At 36.8% G+C, this 18,711-nt stretch overlaps 1 protein-coding gene across 1 annotated transcript in view; it reads left to right on the top strand.

Annotated features, from left to right (window-relative positions):
• DMD (dystrophin) overlaps positions 1–18,711 on the top strand; it is a 979,219-nt gene that overhangs the window by 791,106 nt on the left and 169,402 nt on the right. The window contains exons 58-59 of the mRNA XM_058822052.1: positions 2,505–2,625; positions 3,291–3,559. Of these exons, the coding sequence (XP_058678035.1) occupies positions 2,505–2,625; positions 3,291–3,559 (390 nt within the window). The remainder of the gene's footprint in view (positions 1–2,504; positions 2,626–3,290; positions 3,560–18,711) is intronic.

Below are 18,711 nucleotides of genomic sequence, written 5' to 3'. Positions count from 1 at the left end.
CATTATTTTTAATGCTGTTCTGTGCTACTGCTTCAGCCTTATGTTTTTTTCATCCTCTCCTTTTCAAATTTCTTTAATTGAAACATATTTTAACTTGGTAGAAATCTGCAGACCAAAACGAGGGAAGGAGATGAAAACTGTAAATACTGTGTATTATTCTATAACTCAGGACTATAATTTTACAGACTATAATTGCCTCCACCAGCTCCAACATTCAGACTGGAAACGTTGGGGGGAAAAAAATTTGACACATTGGCTCAGTTTTCCTTTATTAAGAAGGCACCTTTTCTGTTTGTGACAAAATACAAAATGTGTAACGTCAGAAGTTCCTATTAGCATTTCTCTATTGTTTTGAGATTCCTGCCCATAGACTTTATGGGATTCATTGCACATATGTTCTCCTTCTGTTGCACAAGGGTTACAGGAGGACTGTGATTTTAAACCTCTTTTGGAAAGATAATGCCACTCGGTGTATTTGATTGCTGTAGTTTTCTGCAAAGAGTACAAGCTGAAAAAAGGGGTTTTTTTGTCCTTCTGGTGTGCTCATATAGAGAGCCAGGGTGACCTGTCTACAGCAGCAGCAGTCCTTACAGAGTCCTTACTCATTCCCAAATACATAGTTCAGAGGTGTTTCTGGCTTTTAACTATTCTCACATCCGGGTATTTCTGTGTTCCCTTGGAATATTGGTGACTCCTTCCTGTTGTTGGAATGTGTTTGCAGAACAGATCTTCCTTTTTGACTGATTTGGGACACAGACATTTCTGAGAAATAATATATCTTTGGAAGCATTTCTAAAACTTATTATATCTTTAAGCTGTTACACCATTTAATGCTTAAAAACCACTGGTTTAAGTGGGTTTGACTGTTGATGTTGCTTTTAACACAATCAGCTGAGAGCAAAGCACAATGTCCATGGAAATTACTATGCTGGATTTTAAGTTATGCTTCCTGATGGCTCACTTGACCTGCAGACCTGCCACACCATTTTATGGGGACAAAATGATGTGAGATGAACACAAAGGCTAATTAAAGGAATAGATTTTCCTCATTTGGAGGCATGGAAAAGGCTTATTATATTTCCTCTTTCTATCACACTTCATGCAAGAGCCAAGTGTGAATTATAAGAATTATAAATCTAAAAATGTCTAAGTTTGACATTTTTATTTCAGTCTTGTAGTAACTCCACTCAGTTTTTATGCAAAAAAAATATCCAGTAGTAGTTTACTTGTTCATATACAGTGCACTTCTTTATTTGTAAAAATTGGTATTATTTTTAAAGGTTAGCATGATTTTTTAAAACTTTTAGCTCAGGTATTAATCAAATGACAGATTCTTTTATGATAGCAGATTGATTCTGTGAAAAGATTCTAGTTCCATTATTGACCTTGACACAAAATGAAGATTTTTTGCTTTGTTATTTCCCTCAACAAAGCACACTTTGCTTAAAGGTTTTCCCAAGAACAGCTACAAACCTTAGGGTCAGTTCTTGATCATTTAATAAAAAGTGTCTTTAAATGTTTATAGTGGAATAATGTAGTTTTTTCCTGAAGTTTACTTTCCTGAAACGTGTTAAAAACATTTTACCTGTGAGTTCTCATATTATAAACTGTACATGTAGCCACTATTAGTTCTGGTAGGTATTTCCTGTACAGAGAATCACATATCAAATATAATTCAAAGTGTAATGAACTTTTTAATATTGAATTTATAATCCTTCATTAGTTCTCATAGAAATACAAATTTTGTGTAATAATTAATTTGGCTGAATTGGTGCATTTATTACATTACAAACTTATATAATGCTGGTGTTGTAAAGAGAATTTTCTAATCCCTACAGTAAAATATCTGTTTTCTACCCATGGCATATGGCTTTCCTTTTTGCAGTACTGTGTTTTGTGTTACACTGTACTATTAAATTACCTGCATATTTCAGCTTTATGCTGCTTGAAACTGTATGTATTCAACAATGTTTCATAAATACAGAAGAAAACATTGAAATAAAAGAGTGGTAAGGACCATTTAGATAAATTCACTGCAACATGCAGAAGAACCAATGCAAAATGCAACCTACAGGCTGGGTTTCATCTGCATTTTTGTGTAGTGTCCATTTGGAATCAGCCTAATAGGCTCTTATATTCTCACTATCAAAAATAGAGAAATTAATAAATAAATACTGAGATAGATGTACTTTCAGTGACCTACCAAACCTTCTAATACTAATCTTGAGTAACTTGCTCATGGTCCTTTAAAAGCAGAGTGTAGAAGAGAGCAAAAGAGTAAAAGGAGCTGTTGCTGAAGAAAGAAAAATGCAGCGTACCAAGAGCGCATTTGAATACAATGTGATTTCAGGTTAAGCAAAAGCTGATTATTTTTATTTTGTGTATGTTTTTTATTGCTTCTTGTCATATACATGTCGAAGCTGTTGCTGGAAATTTTGTACTGACATTGCTATTCTGACTTGGTATTTCCTTATAGATCCACTTACAATAATTTTGTTTCCTAGACTTTCAAGAGGGAGCTAAAAACAAAAGAACCTGTTATCAGGAGTGCCCTTGAGACTGTGCGAATCTTCGTGGCTGAGCCGCCCGTGGAGGCACTGGAGAAGGTCTGCCCAGAACCCAGAGGTAATTGAAGCAAGAGCAGGGCAATAACACATTGCTGGGAAGATCAGTGATGATCAGTGATGATTAAATAAATCCTGCCAGCAGCTCTGAAAGCATTCCTTTTACACTCTGAGCTGAATGCCAGCGTTCAGAAACTAAGCTAAAAATATAGATGAAAGCAAGCTTTAGCAATCCTTCTGAACACTGTGGTACTAAATAGACATGCATATTTATAAGCAGATTTTGAAACTGCCTTTAAACCTTCAGGACCTGTCTATAATTATAGCCTCATCTGAGGGCTCAAAGCTGCAATTTAAGCTAAAATTCACCTTGTAGTCTCAGTACTACAGGAGATCCCAAATCCACATAATTGCAGCAAAAGTTTCACAGTGATTAATGTTTATCTATATGCAGAAAATTGTGCTGAATCAGTTGATAAACTTCTATCTCCACCTTGCATGTTTCAAAATATCTTTATGTACGTAATGCAGATTTTGCTGACTTTTATGGTGGCAAGATTTAAGCTTTTTAAGAAATTTTGAAACAAGAATACATTAATAAAGCAAATTGCACAGGTCCCTTTGGTTATGAAGAGTTTCTTACTGAGATTTTAACCTATCTGGATGGCAACTGTATTAGTTCTAAGACAGAATATGTCTTAAAAGCCTCTCCACTTTCACATTTAGATCTGTCACCTGAGGAGAGAGCCCACAATGTCACCAAACTTCTGCAAAGGCAAGCAGATGAGGTGAGAACCGAGTGGGACAAGCTGAATCTGCAGTCTGCTGATTGGCAAAAGAAGATCGACGACGCTCTTGAGAGACTGCAGGGCCTTCAGGAGGCCATGGACGAGCTGGACCTGAAGCTGCGCCAGGCTGAGGCTTTCAAGGGGTCCTGGCAGCCAGTGGGGGATCTGCTCATCGACTCCCTGCAGGATCACTTGGAAAAAGTCAAGGTACCTGACATATATCAGTATTTCTAAGCATAAAATAGTTAATTTCATGAATCTCCATATATACCATTATCTTTTAGAGTGAGAAATTGGTGTGTTTGTGCCATAGTGATTTATATTAAAAAGTGCATATAAATAATTTTGTGATTTCAGAAGTTAAAATGCAATGGGATCCTCATTGAGGATGTATGTTGCTGATGTGGGTAAAAGCACTATAAAAATGTGTAAAAATCCTCAGCACACTCACTGTCAACTGAGAAGATGCAAAATTGGCAGTTAAAGAAAGCAAAATAAAATAGATAGGAGAATATGATAAAACTCTATTGAATTAATTTTTTGCTATATTATATTAAGTATGATGAACACATAGTTGTTTCTATATAATTGTAGAGTAAAATTTATACAATTTGAAATATATGGTTTTTCATTAGGATGGTATTTGATTCTGTCTTTCTTGATAAATAGGCTTCATAACTAAAGATAGTCTTAAAAAAAAAAAAGCAGCAATCCTGGAAAAATTGTCATTATTTTCTATATCTTAATGCTTATCTGCTTTTAAGGGTTGTTTCATGAAATCGTTGCTTATCAAGAAACTTGGGCAGACTTGTCCTCTTTCAGCATGACTGCCATGGACAGACTTGATAAATAATACAGGATTCCTTCAGCCAGAGCACAATAGAGGCAGCTGCCATTTTGATAAGAACAAAGTGCCTCTGTTCCAGTCACATAAATGGGAATCATCAGTCATTTTGAAAGAGACCTGAGCTAACTGTTATTTTCTCTAGATGAACATTAGGATCTAAGAAAGAGGAAGTAGAATGACTAATGGCAAGAAAAATATTCCTCTAAAAATCTAATGTAGTTTATTAAAATGAAAGTCGTCAAGTTTTAATCACACAGAAAGTTTAATGAGTGTCCTGTGCAGATGCTGTACAAGAACAAATGAAATAGTAGCTGATGAACAGCTAGCTGCAAATTTGTTTATCTTCATTTAAATTCATAAATGAACAGAAGAAATCTATTTATAAATTCTCAGAAAATGCTATTACAACAATGTTTTAGGTTTTTTTTTTTTTTTTAATTTTGAAGAAGATATCCTGAACAGAAGCACTGAATCTCTGATATTAATGGAAAAAAAAAGCAAGTTGCTTAGTTCTAAAGCTATGAGCAGGAGTGTTGACTCCATAATTATAGTTCTGAGTCCTGTTATGGTTTTAAAAATAAATAAATATATTCTAGACAACATAATTAATGACTTAATAATTGATTCATTTAACGGTTAAATACTTTTCCTTTGCAAATGTTTGCAAAAGCTAAATTTGTTGAAGTTACATAGCTTTCAGTTAAAAGTTATTAGTAAAAAGTAAGGTTTTTTCTTTAAAAACTATATTATCAGCCAAACATTAGCCAATTGATACATTATCTATGTCTCATCCTTGCTCTGGTTTTTAGGATGAGCATCATGACTGATATTACAGTATGAGGCAAATTACCTGATTTCTCTCTATACATCTAAGAAACCCAAGCATCTTCTGAGCAGATCTTCAAAACATTGGTCATATGCAATTGCATTTCTTACAAATCCTTCTCTTAATTTGGATCACAATAGCTTTCCTAAACCTAACCTGATGAATAGCTTCCTGGGGAATGTGTTTTAGTTAGTGCCATTTGTCACTGTCCTCTTTAGTTATAGATGCTGGAGCTGCTAAGGTCATGGTATAACTTTGAACTCATACTAAATAGTGGATCCTTACTGGATCGGTATTAATGTTGTAATATTATTATTAAGCATGCTTCATCTACATTAATGTACAAATTGGTGTTCTTCTCTGACTGTGAGGACAAGAGATAGTTTCACCCATCTGCTCCAAAGGATGCAATCTGGACTAGAGGGTATCTAGAACCAAACTATTCTTCAGACTTCTCTGCTGTCATCTGTCACTCTCTCTTTTTTCTTCTTTTATATGAGTGGTCTTATCTGCAGGCTGAATGTAGCTTACTTTCTTAATAACACACATTCTTTCTGTCTCCCAAGCGTATCTTTCTGTCCAGAAACCATGATTTAACTGTCTTAAATTCATTTCAAGTCCAAATGAATCTATCATTAGTCCCATAATATCCATTGCCTGATCAGTTTGATTGTAGCTCAAGTCATATATTAGACATGGTCTATGACTTCTACTCCCCTCTGCAGCAAATTCAATGATGCTTTCTCCTTGCAATCACTAACAAAATGTTATTTTCATCAGCATGCCTGGAGCACTTAGGGTCTCATGAGACCACCACTCAGATTTTATATTTAGCTTTTGCTGCTATGCAACTGATATGCAATCATGCCTACCTCATCCACTTGGTATCTTATTCAAAGACCCATTCCAGGAATTGATGGTAGAACCAATTTCTCTCTCTTTCTTCCCCAAAGACTCTCCTTTGCCATGCAAAACTGTGATAATGATTATGCTAGCAGCATGCAACAATCATTACATGTCATGCTGATACCTCCTCACTGTTTTGTTGTCTCTCTGCAGACATCTGCACAGAAATACTAACAGAAATTAGTACCCATAGGAAGTTTCAGGTTTTTATATTTTTCCACTCTGGAAAATTAGGTTTCTTAAATTAAAAGCCATTGTTTTGAGATGTTGTGCACAGAGTTTTGTGCCTCAGAAGCCAATTTTAATGGTGTGGTTTATTTTTAGCCAAAGATAGTTTGCCTTCTCTCAACATACTCAGGAGAGTACAATGCAAAGCACTTTTTTCTGCCAGTGATATTTTAACATACCCCTAGCAGCAATATAACTGCTTCAGTTTTCTGTCATATACAGCTGTAAGGGAACAGCAGAGCCTCTACACTCCATGAGTATAACTACATCTTAATTTATATTTTTTTGCAACCTCCGTGAAACAAAACAAAGCAACCAAACAAAATCAAACTCAAAACAAAGAAAAAACTCAACAACAAAAATAATGTAGAGTGGACACTAGTGTCTGTGGTTTCTTTAGTTCAAAATAAACGTGCATATCTCTAGAATTCCTTCCAAATAAAGGGCTATTCATGTAGAATCAGGTAGACTTTTTTCAATTAACTCCAGTCTGCTATAGGATAATTAGCTCTCCCTCACTGTCACAAAAAGAGGGCACCTTGACTCAGTATAATGATTGATAACTGTGAAAAGCAGAACAAAATTTGGTGGCATAAGTCTTATATTTTTCTGCAAGGAATTTTCATGAAAGTCTTAGTCTTGCTGCTTAATAACTGCTGGTTGTTCTTGCAGATTCACTTTTATAGTTATGAGTAAAGCAGTTACATGGACTTTGTGTATAGCTTATGGACTTTATGTATATAATGTAACGAGAATATTCATTAAGGCTTCAAGTATCCTTTTAAATTCTCTTTTCAAAGCTTATTTACAATTTTAATACAATTTCTTGTTGAATTATGCTGTTTATTTCAGACTTTCTTCAGCTTAATTGACAGTTGAAGACAATTGTACGTCACTGACAAATGTTCACTGGAAAATGTCAGCCCGAAATTTATTTATTTGTAAAACAAACAGAGCTTGCAGTTATTCATAAATCAGAAATTAACTGATCACTGATCTGCTCATCATCTACTCCAAAATTACTCACTGTGTGCAGGGACTGGGGACAATCCATTTGTCCTATCCTTCCTATGATGAGACAAAATGAGACAAAAGTAAGACAACCCATTCAAATAATTAGCTGAGTTTCAGTTGAGTCCATATCCAGCCATAGAAAGAAAAGAAACATATTTGCAAAGATTGAAATTCCATATTATTATAGGCATTTTAGTACTAAATCAGCAACTTCAATTTCAGGACACTGAAGGAGGTTTGTTAGTTCATCATCATCATCATCATCATCATCATCATCATCATCATCATTATATTTAAAGTATTATATATTTTTCTGTAGTCCACTTTGGTACTCTTCAGCTACTGCTGTGCTGCAGAGGTATTTCAGCAAGGTGAAATCTTACAGTGGTGTTATGAGGGAACTCTGCTGACAGCTGCCTAATATGGAGATTCTGACAGCAGAGTTGTTGAATTTTTAATTTATGCTTTCACCCCAAAATTATTTTAAATGCTTGGGTAATTGATAATTTTCTATCCTTTCAAAAAAAATTGATTTTTATATGGAGCTATTAGGGGTCACATAGAGGGAAATTAATGAATGACAGCTAGGAACAAGCCAATAGTTCCCATTCATCCCCTCCTAGCAATGGAGATCAGTACTGGAGTACTGGAGATCAGTTTGAAATAGATCAATAGAATCCATGCAGGAAATAATTACCTGGAAGATGTATTGATAACCAGAATTTCCAATCAGCTTGATATCAATAACAGTGCCAAATCCTTGTTAAGCCAAATAGAGGTCAGATTGCAATGTGATGTCTATTTTCTTGTTAATTTTTGCTAACATAAAATTATGCTATGCACCAAATTAAGTTAGCAGAGCTCTTGCTGTCCAGTCTGTAATGTAAAATGACATTACACATATAGCAGCTTCTGAGATATTTTTTCATTCTCTTTCTTTATTGATTGACTTTCTACAATATCTACACTACTTACTATTTTTAGTTTTAAAAACCACAAAAATGCTTAAGTATTTTATATCCAGAGCTTTAGACTATGAACCATGATTTGATTAGGTGTTTTCAAATAGTTTGTACGATTAGAAGATGACAGCATCCATTGGTTCATTGTTGAACAGGAAACTATTTGCCTGCAGCGTAGGAGATGGAAGTGTTAATGTTTTCTTCATTCTATAACTAAAGTAATTACAGTTACAAATGGCTCTCAAGCTTACAATTTCATACAAATCATTCTGCGAAAGTATCATACAATAGTTATTTATGATATGTTCTTAAACTGCTTCAAAATGCATATACATTTTTTTCAGCTTAATTTGAAGCCAGCTGTTATCAGCAAGAGCTATAATCAATCTGGGTTAAGATGTTCTATTTACTTAAGTGAGTCTCCTAATAAGTTCTGTGTTGGACTCTGGGAATTTTAAAACTATTATATACAGAATAACCATTTCCTTCTAATGAATTTTCCAGCTTTCCAAAACCCAAAAATCAGTTCCTAAGAAAATTAGAAATTATCTTTCTAAAGAGGTTTTGTATTAGTAAAATATTTTTGCAAATTAGAGATTGTTCTAAGAGGTATAAAAGAAGATTATTTCATGGCATACTAAAGGACCTTTAGGTTTTAAAAATAAATATGGTCAATAAACCAGAATTTACAAAATATCAACTCTTCATCAACTTTTTTACTGCTAATATAAACTAAAACAACATTAGAGTACATAAGAGAATAATAAAATCCTTTTTTAAAATAAACCAAAACCATACTGAAATTCACTCAAACACTTTGACATCCTGCAGATGTCCTTGTGATATATAATATTCCTGTGAATTTAAATCATTGTGGAGTTTGCTATAATGAAAGAAATACTTGAAGTCTGTTCAGTTTGTTAATGGGTCAACTTTTAAGATGCTTTTATACATCAGACATTCAGCTAACCACATTACTGCATTGGTGATAGCCTGGTAGTTGTTTTTCCCATTTTTCAAATATATTTGTATACAAGAGGGAATTTAGTAGGGTTGTTTGGTTGTCACTGTTGAGGGCAAGTTTAATTTGCTAAGGCTTTTCTTAAATATGAAATTGAGTTAAAAACCATGAACTGTTTTGTCATGTAGTTGTACCAGATTCTAGCTCTGGTATGTTTCTTATCTTGTAGGAGATGAAAGTTACTCATTTGTGTCCTGAGGTCTCTCAATCTCATTTAAACAGCTTATGAATCAATTTATTTTCTTACACAAAAAGAAATATGTTCAAAAGTGGTTGTTTAGGATATAATAATCAGGTAGTTTTACTGATACAAATTTAATTTAAAAGCATAATCTGCCTTATGTTCTTTCTCTGCAATCAGTCAGATAAGATTGGAAAGTTCTTTATGGCAATAGTCTAAAACTAAATCCATTTTAAATACCTGAAGCAAACAATCATTCCCTCTGTTGACTTCTTTTGCAATAAGTTATATATTTCTTATCTCAGGTTTCGTTGCTACCACTGTATCTATAGTTTTTACAGAGACCAGATGACATAGGTTTTTTGTCTATATCAAGCTACCTGTTAAAGGAAGAATGCAAAATCTTGTCTTACATAGGAATAATAAGAATGATGACGAGCAGGTAGAGAAGTGAAATCCTTGTCTTTTAAAATTACAACTGCTCATCACCATATTACTTATTGGGAAATAGTAGCATAATTGTGGTACAGAAAATCAGCATTGCTCTGCTAACAAAGAAGAAACAAAAATGAGTATTCTTTAATTAACTTTCTGAGGAATCACAGCTAGTGTAAGGAACAGCTACTTGTAGACCACTTTACAAAGAACAAGCACATGGAAAAGAACTGTACCAATTTAACCATATTTCTATCAGAATTATTCATAGAGCATATTAACTATTTTCTCTGCAATTAACTATTTTCTCCTTGATTAAGGACATTTGGGCTAAAAAATACTGATAGCTTTTCCCTGACAACTAGTGCAGGAAAATTCTTGAGCTCTAAAAAGGGTGACCAGTCAAGGTGGAAATCTTTTCTACCTCCAACCCAGTTTGGTAGAAGATGCTATTATTAGATCAACAAATTTCATTTAGAGCCAAATTTTTCCTTGTATGAATTCACCCTGCTGATTTCAGTGGGAGTTCAGCATGCACATCTGCAGGCAGATTTTGACTTTTTAAGTATTGGCAATCTCTGATCTTGGTTTCTGATACCCTGCTGAGAGAACTGACTAATACGTGTATAAAGACTCGTCTGCCGTTTTATGCCTCTGAAGTTCAGAATTGAGGTCAGACCAGAACATTTTTAAGAGATTTCTCTTTATCAGTTTATCAGAGGGAAGAATGAGACTTGAGCTTTTAGGAGGAGAATTAAACATTAATTTTTTAGTACCTAAGTGGCACGGTTATAGCAGGGACTCTGACATTTAGCATTGCTTTTTGTTTCAAGTTTGCCATATAAATGTAGCATGCATAGATATTAGTCTGATGGTGAAGTATTAACATTCCAAGACATGACATTAAATCAAAGATGCACTTGAACTGTTTTGGTTCTGTTCAAAAGCCTTCTTTTTCTTATGTCCTGGAAATGCAAATATTTAGCCAAGAGGGAAAAAAAGTTCAATGCAAGCAACACATTTCTTACTATGGGACCATTTTATTCAGGCTTTCCTAAGTGAGAGTGGCACAGGGATCTATGTGGCTAAAGGGAGCCAAATTATATCTAAGGAGTATTTATATCATAACTCTGACCTCTTATATAGGGTCTACTGAAATCTCCTATGCAAGGAAAAAGGACATACCAGAAATTATTATATAACCAGACACACGGACATCCACTCTTATAGGAGAGGAGGGAAAAGGGAAGAGTACCAGAAATTAATTTTAATGTTGTTTGTTTCTGTGATGAGGCAATTTTTTCCATGAAAAAATCTGTCAGCACTGTGTTTCTAATGAAACCTTTTCTTAAAACATTGACAAAATAAATTCTTGGGAACAATCAAGTGTGTAGATTCTCTAATGATATTGTTTCTATGACATGGAAAAATCAATGAGCAAAGTAAAATCAATTTATCAAGCTCCTGTGCTGGTACCCAGTAATTGTCTAGGGACTGTTTGATGTAGGGTGTGCAATGAATGTTAGATTGCCTGGAATGTTTATCAGGGAACCAGTGAGTTACACATTTCTCATTTTCATCTTTATAAATTTTAGGCCTCATTTTTTTTGTAAAGTTTAACCTGTAATAAAACTTTATAATTGCTACTTAGCACTTTTATAGTGCTTCTCATGTTCCAGATAGTATGAGTTAATTTTTTCATCTTCTTTCTGAGACTGCAAGAGAAGTATGATCCTCAGTTTACAAATAGGGCAATTGAATCAGTGAAACTAATTTGTCCAGACAGCAATGCCACTCAAATTATTCTTATTCTCTTTAAATTTTACCTGAAAATTGTTTTATTTTATTTAGGTTCAATTGTTCATTGGATTAAGAATGATAGTTTTCATCAGTCACAACATAAGCCACTGTTCCCCATTTCCCAGAGTCACAGCCTTCTCCCCCTAAAAACATGTCTGTCAGGGCAGCCATCCAGAAAGATTTCAGCCTGAATGCCTGGAGAGGTGGGCACTGCTCATGACAGTTGCCCAGCCTGTGTCTGGTGCTGTTTTACAAACTCAAGATGTGTTTAATTTTTTAAGTTTTATTTAACTGTCTCCTTTTCAACATTTTGTTTTAAAACTCTTTCTTCCTACATTAGCCTAACAAGTCACTGTCACTTGCAGTTGCTAAAACCTACTGTTAGAACTGAATTCCTTCTCTGGAATTGTTGAAAGCTGTTCTTATTAGATATAAGAAGTCTAGGAATTTACACCTCGAGTAGGGCCATGGGAATCTCATGTGGTTTAATGAGTGCAAGGTGCTGCACCTGGGTTGGGGCAACCCCTGATATCCATCCAGGCTGGGGGATGAACACATTGAGAGCAGCCCTGCTGAGAAGGACTTGGAGTTGTTGGTGGGTGAGAGGCTGGACACGAGCACTCACAGCCCAGAAGGCCAGACATATCCTGGGCTGCAGCAAAAGCCCTGTGGGCAGCAGGTGAGGGAGGGGATTCTGCCCCTCTGCTCTGCTCTGATCTGGTGAGACCCCACCTGCAGGGCTGCGTCCAGCTCTGGGCTCCCAGCATGGAGTGAATCCAGAGGCTGCCAAGATGAATAAAGGGATAGAGCACCCCTCCAGTCACCACCCTTAGCACAGAAGAAAGGCTGAGAGATTTGGGATTGTGCAGCCTGGAAAAGAGAGAGGGCTTCAGGGGTAACCTAATTGTGGCCTTCCAGTAAAGATGGAAACATGGGGAGAGACTATTTACAAGAGCATGTAGTGATGGGCTAAAGGATAATGGCTTCAATCTTAAAGAGAGTAGGTTTAGATTAGATATAATGAGGAAATTCTTCACTGTGAAGGTGGTGAGACCCTGGAACAGCTGCCTGGATAAACTGAGGATGTTCCATCCCTGGAAGTGTTCAAGGCCAGGGTGGATGGAGTTCTGAGCAACCTGGTCTAGTGAAAGGTTCCCAGTCCATGGCAGAAGGGTTGGCAATAGATGATCTTAAAGGTCCCTTCTGACCCAAGCCATTCTGTGATTCTGCGTTGACCTGGTGACCCATGCCCACTCCACACACATTGTACAGAGGAGATGGGAATTTCAATAATAATTCAAGAGTTGGAACACAGAGCTTTCAAAAAAAGCTGCAGGTCCATCTGACCATGAATATCTGCAGATATTTGAGACTGACTGGACTGTAATAACTTCTTTTGGCTTTAAGCTCTTTGAAAAACATTATCCCCCTTACAAGAGGTAGTAATTATCAACTTTATGAGGCTAAACGTTGTAAAATACCTACAGGGTAAACTTAAAGACATGAGGGAAGAAAGCAAAGATTTCTTTTATGATCTGTATTAGCTTTTTGTTAGAAAAAATGAGGAATTCCTGAAGCTTGTTGTCGGAATTGTTTAATGTTGGTCAATTCTCAAAAAACAATCTGTGTTTTAGTAGTCTCTAAGCTAAGCTTTTGTATGTATCCATATTTTTCCTCTTGAGCTACAGCATCTGCCTGCTGATATCTGAAAGCTTGAGGTGTTTTGTTATGTTATGATACAGGTGTTGCAATCTTTCTGGCTTAAATGCTTTCCTTTTTTTTTTTTGTCAGTGTGCTGGTTTTAAAACCCAGTTGGAAAATAAACCCCACTGAAACAGTTCCCTTCCCCCTCACCCTCCTCTCGATAAGAGGGAGACAAAAACAGAGATTCTGAATTAAGAAGAATTTACTTGAAAAGCAGCAATGCAATAAGAAAAACTACCAGGAACAGCAACAGCATTAATAGCAAAGGTATACAAAAGACTGTGTGATTTACATATAAAAAAGGATATTCACTGGCCAAGGCCATGCCTTGCCACCAAGATAAAAGGCAAAAATGGCCCCAGATGCTCCATGGTGCCCTTTTTCCCCACCCCAGCCAACATCCCATGTTTCTCCCAGAGTTGAGGATCCCTATTTCCACCACTCAGCAATGACATGGAAGGGATGGAGTGTGGAATACAGCCTGGGCTCACCCATGAGGCAGCAGCTCCATCCTGTGCATTACCCCCAGCCTGACCCTTCCCTGCTCTCTCTCATGACTACAGTGAGAAAACCAACTCTGCTCTGGCCCAAGCTGGGACAGTCATGAAATAGTGCATTTGCCTTTAAAATGCCATGCTGCTTTACAGAACAATAGGGATTTGCTTTGTAGCAACTATTTTCTGAGGAAAAGGAGTTGCTATAACCTTAAAGAGCTTTTAGTGGGGAACACAGGTTCTTATTCAACCTTTTCTGTTTGTATATCTAACATATATTGCGTACAAATTAAGTAATAGCAATAGATACTGTGTTATTAATGATTTAAAAACAATTTCACTGAGTCTACAACCTAATCATATATACTTTGCAAGTGTTTTTAGGTTTAATAGTGCTGACTGAAACCATACTGAAGGGAAACTTCGGAAACTTTCCTTTGCAAAATTTCTTTTATGTTTCTTGTGACCTTGGTGTGTCGTTAGACTTTCAGATCACACTTTGAAATCCTTCTAGTTATTTACAGTTCTGAGGTACTTCATCTCTTCTTGCAAAGTAACTGAGTAATTGACTTTGATTAAATATATGGAAAAAATTGGTATGGAGCTGTTTATAACACTTCAGCAGTCATGGGCTCTGCCATGACATGGTTAGAGTTGTTCTTGTAGAGTGAATTACAATCTAAATTTGCTTATTTACTTTTCCCCCTCCATGAAGGAGAACACAATTTCAGGATAAATGACAAGGCAGTAGCATAGCATGTATTTGTTCAGGAATCATAAAACAGTATATCAGCTGTTGATTAAAAATAAATAAATAAATACATCAAAAATTATAGTAATCCAGTGATCTATGTTTCAGGATAAGTGTATCTATTTATTAGTATGCTTCTGTTCATTAAATTAGACATCCTAATAAATAAATATTTTCTACTAGATATAACATTGCTACAAATTATAGCTTTTTCCCTTGAGAGTTCAGAAAAGAAGAAAATTAATACCTGGCATTAGTTCATATTTCATTTCATCTATTCAAATTTTAATAACCTTATTTTTAAAGAAATACTGAGTTAGTCTTCCAAATCGCAGGAAATAACTTTTGAAAAATGTAATGTTTTACTGATTTAGAAATACAGAATTCAAAATGGGAGAGAACTTAAAGGGAATTTGATTTTCTTCCTCCCTTGATGTTTTTTGTTTGAACTATTTTTATCCCAGAAGAGGATTTATATTCTACTGTAGTGCACTCTTGCTTGGTCATTTCTGAGTTTATAAAAATATATAGGATGGAAAATTAAATCAGCTGAAATCCATTTTGTCTCAACATCGCCTGTCCCCAGGAGCTCTACAATCAAATAAAAATACAGGGTGAGTTTAAAAGCAAGCTAAGTGTAGCATATTGAGCTGGAGGCTGACAAACCCTGGTTTCAATGAAATTTGAATCAGACTACACCAGCCCCCTCAAAGAAGAAACAAATCATTTTGAACGAAAAAGATGGACACTGTTAAACTGTCCTGGGACAGTTCAACGTTGTGTGGTTTTAAATATAAAATGAGAATTGCTCTGGCCCATGAATACTTCTCCACTTGAACACCAAGTGAGCTGAGGAGGAGAATCCTCAGTGCTGTGAACCTGCTGTGGCAGGTGTAGGGCAAGCACTCACCTTACTGTGCACATGGATCCTGCTCTGATTTGGCTGCAGCTGCTGCTTGTGTAAAACCTTTCCACAGCAGAAATTCATCTGACACAGGAGAACCTTTCTCCCTAAGTCATCTCATATTTTCTTCATAGTGCCAGATGTTCTTTTCTGTCTTTTTCACTGGTTGTGAGAATTGAGGTTTAACATAAGCCAGTGCTACCAGGAGACTCTTCTATTTGAGAGAATTCTTCACGAAAATGTCAGGCTGGCATGAGGCCACAGCCTTGTGTAAGTGCTGCTCACAGAGCAGGGAAACAGACTCTGTTTGTAGGCACTGCTGGCCTTTTCCTGAAATCTGCTTCACACTAAGTGTGAGAAATACCCATGATGGAACATGTAAGGGCATGATCATGCTCACAATTCTGGTCATACCTGAGTCCTAATGGGATGTAGTCATGAGTGCAGAATGAGTTGGGAGATGTTATTGAAAGGTCATTATCGATTGTCTTCAAGAGCCACAGCAACTGGGAAAGATTCTTGCATCCTGGAAGAGAGCAAGTGTCACTCTCACCTTCAAGCAGGACAAAACAAACGACTCCGGGACTTACAGGTTATTGAGCCTCACCCAAATCTCTGGGAATGTGATGGAACAGCTAATCTTTTAAACCATCTCCAGGCATTTGAAGGACTAGAAAGTTGTATCGGAGGCAAGTCATATGTGAGATAGTTGATCATCACAGTGGTTGATCCTGAATCAATATAATTTAATATTTGCATTAATGAAATGGTCCCTGGGACAGAGCTCACCTTCAATAATTACCCACTTGATACAAAAGTGGGAGGAACAGCCATTACACCAGATGGTTGTGTTGTCATTCATAGAGACCCTGACAGCATGGAGAATTACACTGAGGGGAACTTGTGAAGTTCAACAAGGAGAAATGCCAAGTCTTGTGTCCTGGGAGGAAGAACCCCAGGTAACAATACACATTCAAAACCAATTGGCCAGAAAGCAACTCTGAAGAGAAGAGCATTGGGGTACTGGTAGACAAACAGCTGACAGGAACACACTGTTAAAATCCAGTTATTACAATTACTAGGGAGATGCCTCTGCCTGAATTAAGGTGTAAACAAGACCATATGCTGAAGTCAATAGTATGGATTTTATTTAACAGTAAAATGTGAGGTAGAGAGATAGAAAGAAATAGAAAATGATTGAGGGGAGAAGAGGGAGGGGAGAAAGACAGTGAGAGAGAGAAAGAGATCAGATGGAATGATAGTCACCGCCCATGGATCCAGCCCAGAATATCCCATTGATCCTCTTCACCCTGGGCTTCTCAGTAGTGGGGGTTCCAAGGTTGCTCAAAACTTCTCACCATTTATACACTTCAGGAAAAAAAAAAAAGGAATCAATGCCCATTGCCTACACAGCCCTCTCATTCAGTTGGGTAAATGACTCCCTCACTTCCAATGCTAATTAGTCCCATTTTGTTCTTTCTCTTCATTTGAGTCAGTGGCCTCCTGTTTTCAGCCAGCAGGCTATGGTTCTCCCCCCACCAGCCCCAGCCATAGCCAGCTACCAGCACAGCTGCTGAGCTGGCCTTCCCACAGACTCCTTGCAGTGAAACTTCCTTCTCCCCAGCTTCACTTTCCTTTCCTTAGACCTGAGATGATTTGACATTAGTACCACCTTTATCATATCTCAACTTCCTGTCAGGTGGGCTAACTCACAGTTCATATTTCAGGAATCCAGAAGGCATATTTGGGATGAGATGGGCTTTGGTGTCACAGATGAGCAGTTGCTTCTTTGCATGCTTTGCTACAGTGGCAAAGTCCTTCAGCGATCTTAGGAGCATTTGACCAAATTGTGATCTTTAAGTCTCTTACCCAGACCCTCATGGCAAAGAAGGCTGACAGCACCCTGGGTGCATTAGGCAGAACATTGCCATCAGGGTGAGGGAGGTGGTCCTTCCTCTCTGCTCAGCCTTGGTCCACCTGGAGGGCTGGGTCCAGTTGTGGGCTCCAGGGTATGAGAAAGGCATGGATTTCACTGCAAGAGGCCTAGTGCAGGACAACAAATAAGGTCACAGGACTGAAGCACTTTCCTGTGAGGAGAGGCTGAGACAACTGGGACAGCTCAGCCTTGAGACTCAAGGCAGCTCAGTATTTTATCAGTGTGTATAAATTCCTGATGAGAGGGAATGAAGAGAAAGCTGGAGCATTCTTAGTACTGTCCACTGACAAGAGACAACGGGCATAAATTAAAACCCATCAAGTTCCACCTGAATATGAGAAGAGACAGTTGTGGCTGTTCAAGCAGTGGCTCAGGTTGCCCAGAGAAGTGATGGAGTCTTGATCACTGGAGATATTTAAAACCTGACTGGACATGGTCTTGGGCAACTGGCTCTGCTCTGAGCAGAGGGGCTGAGCTAGATGACCTCAAGAGTTGCCTTCCAGCTTCAATCAGTCTGTGATGACAGTTCAGAGTTTTGTGAGAACTGAAACATTTTTTAGTGCATGCCTTTGCAACGATTTTCATTAGATATACAAAATTATTTAGAAAACATTATGCATTTAAAAACTAATAACAGTAAGAAATTTGTGTTCTTGCCTTTGGTTTTTGTACATGTCCAAGCTTGCATGGTCTTAAAAAGTTTATTAAGAAGTGCAAAACATTTAATTCCTAAATATAGTTGCTATAATATTTAGTCCTGTATAAAGACAAGATATGAACTGCCTAAAGAGTAAATACCATTGCTGGAAAACTAGAGATGGTTTTCAAACTTTTTTTTCCTTCCTTTATAAAAAGCTAAGAAAAATGTTTTAAATTCCTCATGTTTAGGCTTGTAAAAATGAACATTTGTGGAAGAGGATACTATCTACTGAGGTCTTACATTTACTGTCTCTGGGGGAAACTAACTTCAGGATCAATTTTAATTTCCAATGTTGTGCTCTAAGCATAAACATAGTGTTCAAATCACAGGCTGGTGTTGCTATAATTGCCAGTCCATAAAATTTGAGAAATAAAAATCTAGAGATGATGCCAAATTGCCTTTAACATCTTATATAGGCATCGTGCCAGCTCCATCCATAACCAAATAGATAGAGACTCATTTCCAGGAGCTGGCACTGAACATTTAAATCGTTTGATGCATTGGTGAAATGAAGTTTAAAGTCTCTTTTAACTCCTGTTTGCAACAAGAGAAGGGTACTGCAGTATATGCACCATGAGATTCATGGTCCCTCTGCCCACGAGTATGGGAAATTCTAATGAGTCTTCATTTTTACTATTGTGTTCAGGGTG

Source organism: Ammospiza caudacuta, chromosome 2 (genome assembly GCF_027887145.1).
Source record: "Ammospiza caudacuta isolate bAmmCau1 chromosome 2, bAmmCau1.pri, whole genome shotgun sequence".
In the NCBI taxonomy this organism is placed as follows: Eukaryota; Metazoa; Chordata; class Aves; order Passeriformes; family Passerellidae; genus Ammospiza; species Ammospiza caudacuta.
Note: the sequence above shows the minus strand (reverse complement) of the source record. Positions and strands in the feature narration are given on the sequence as shown.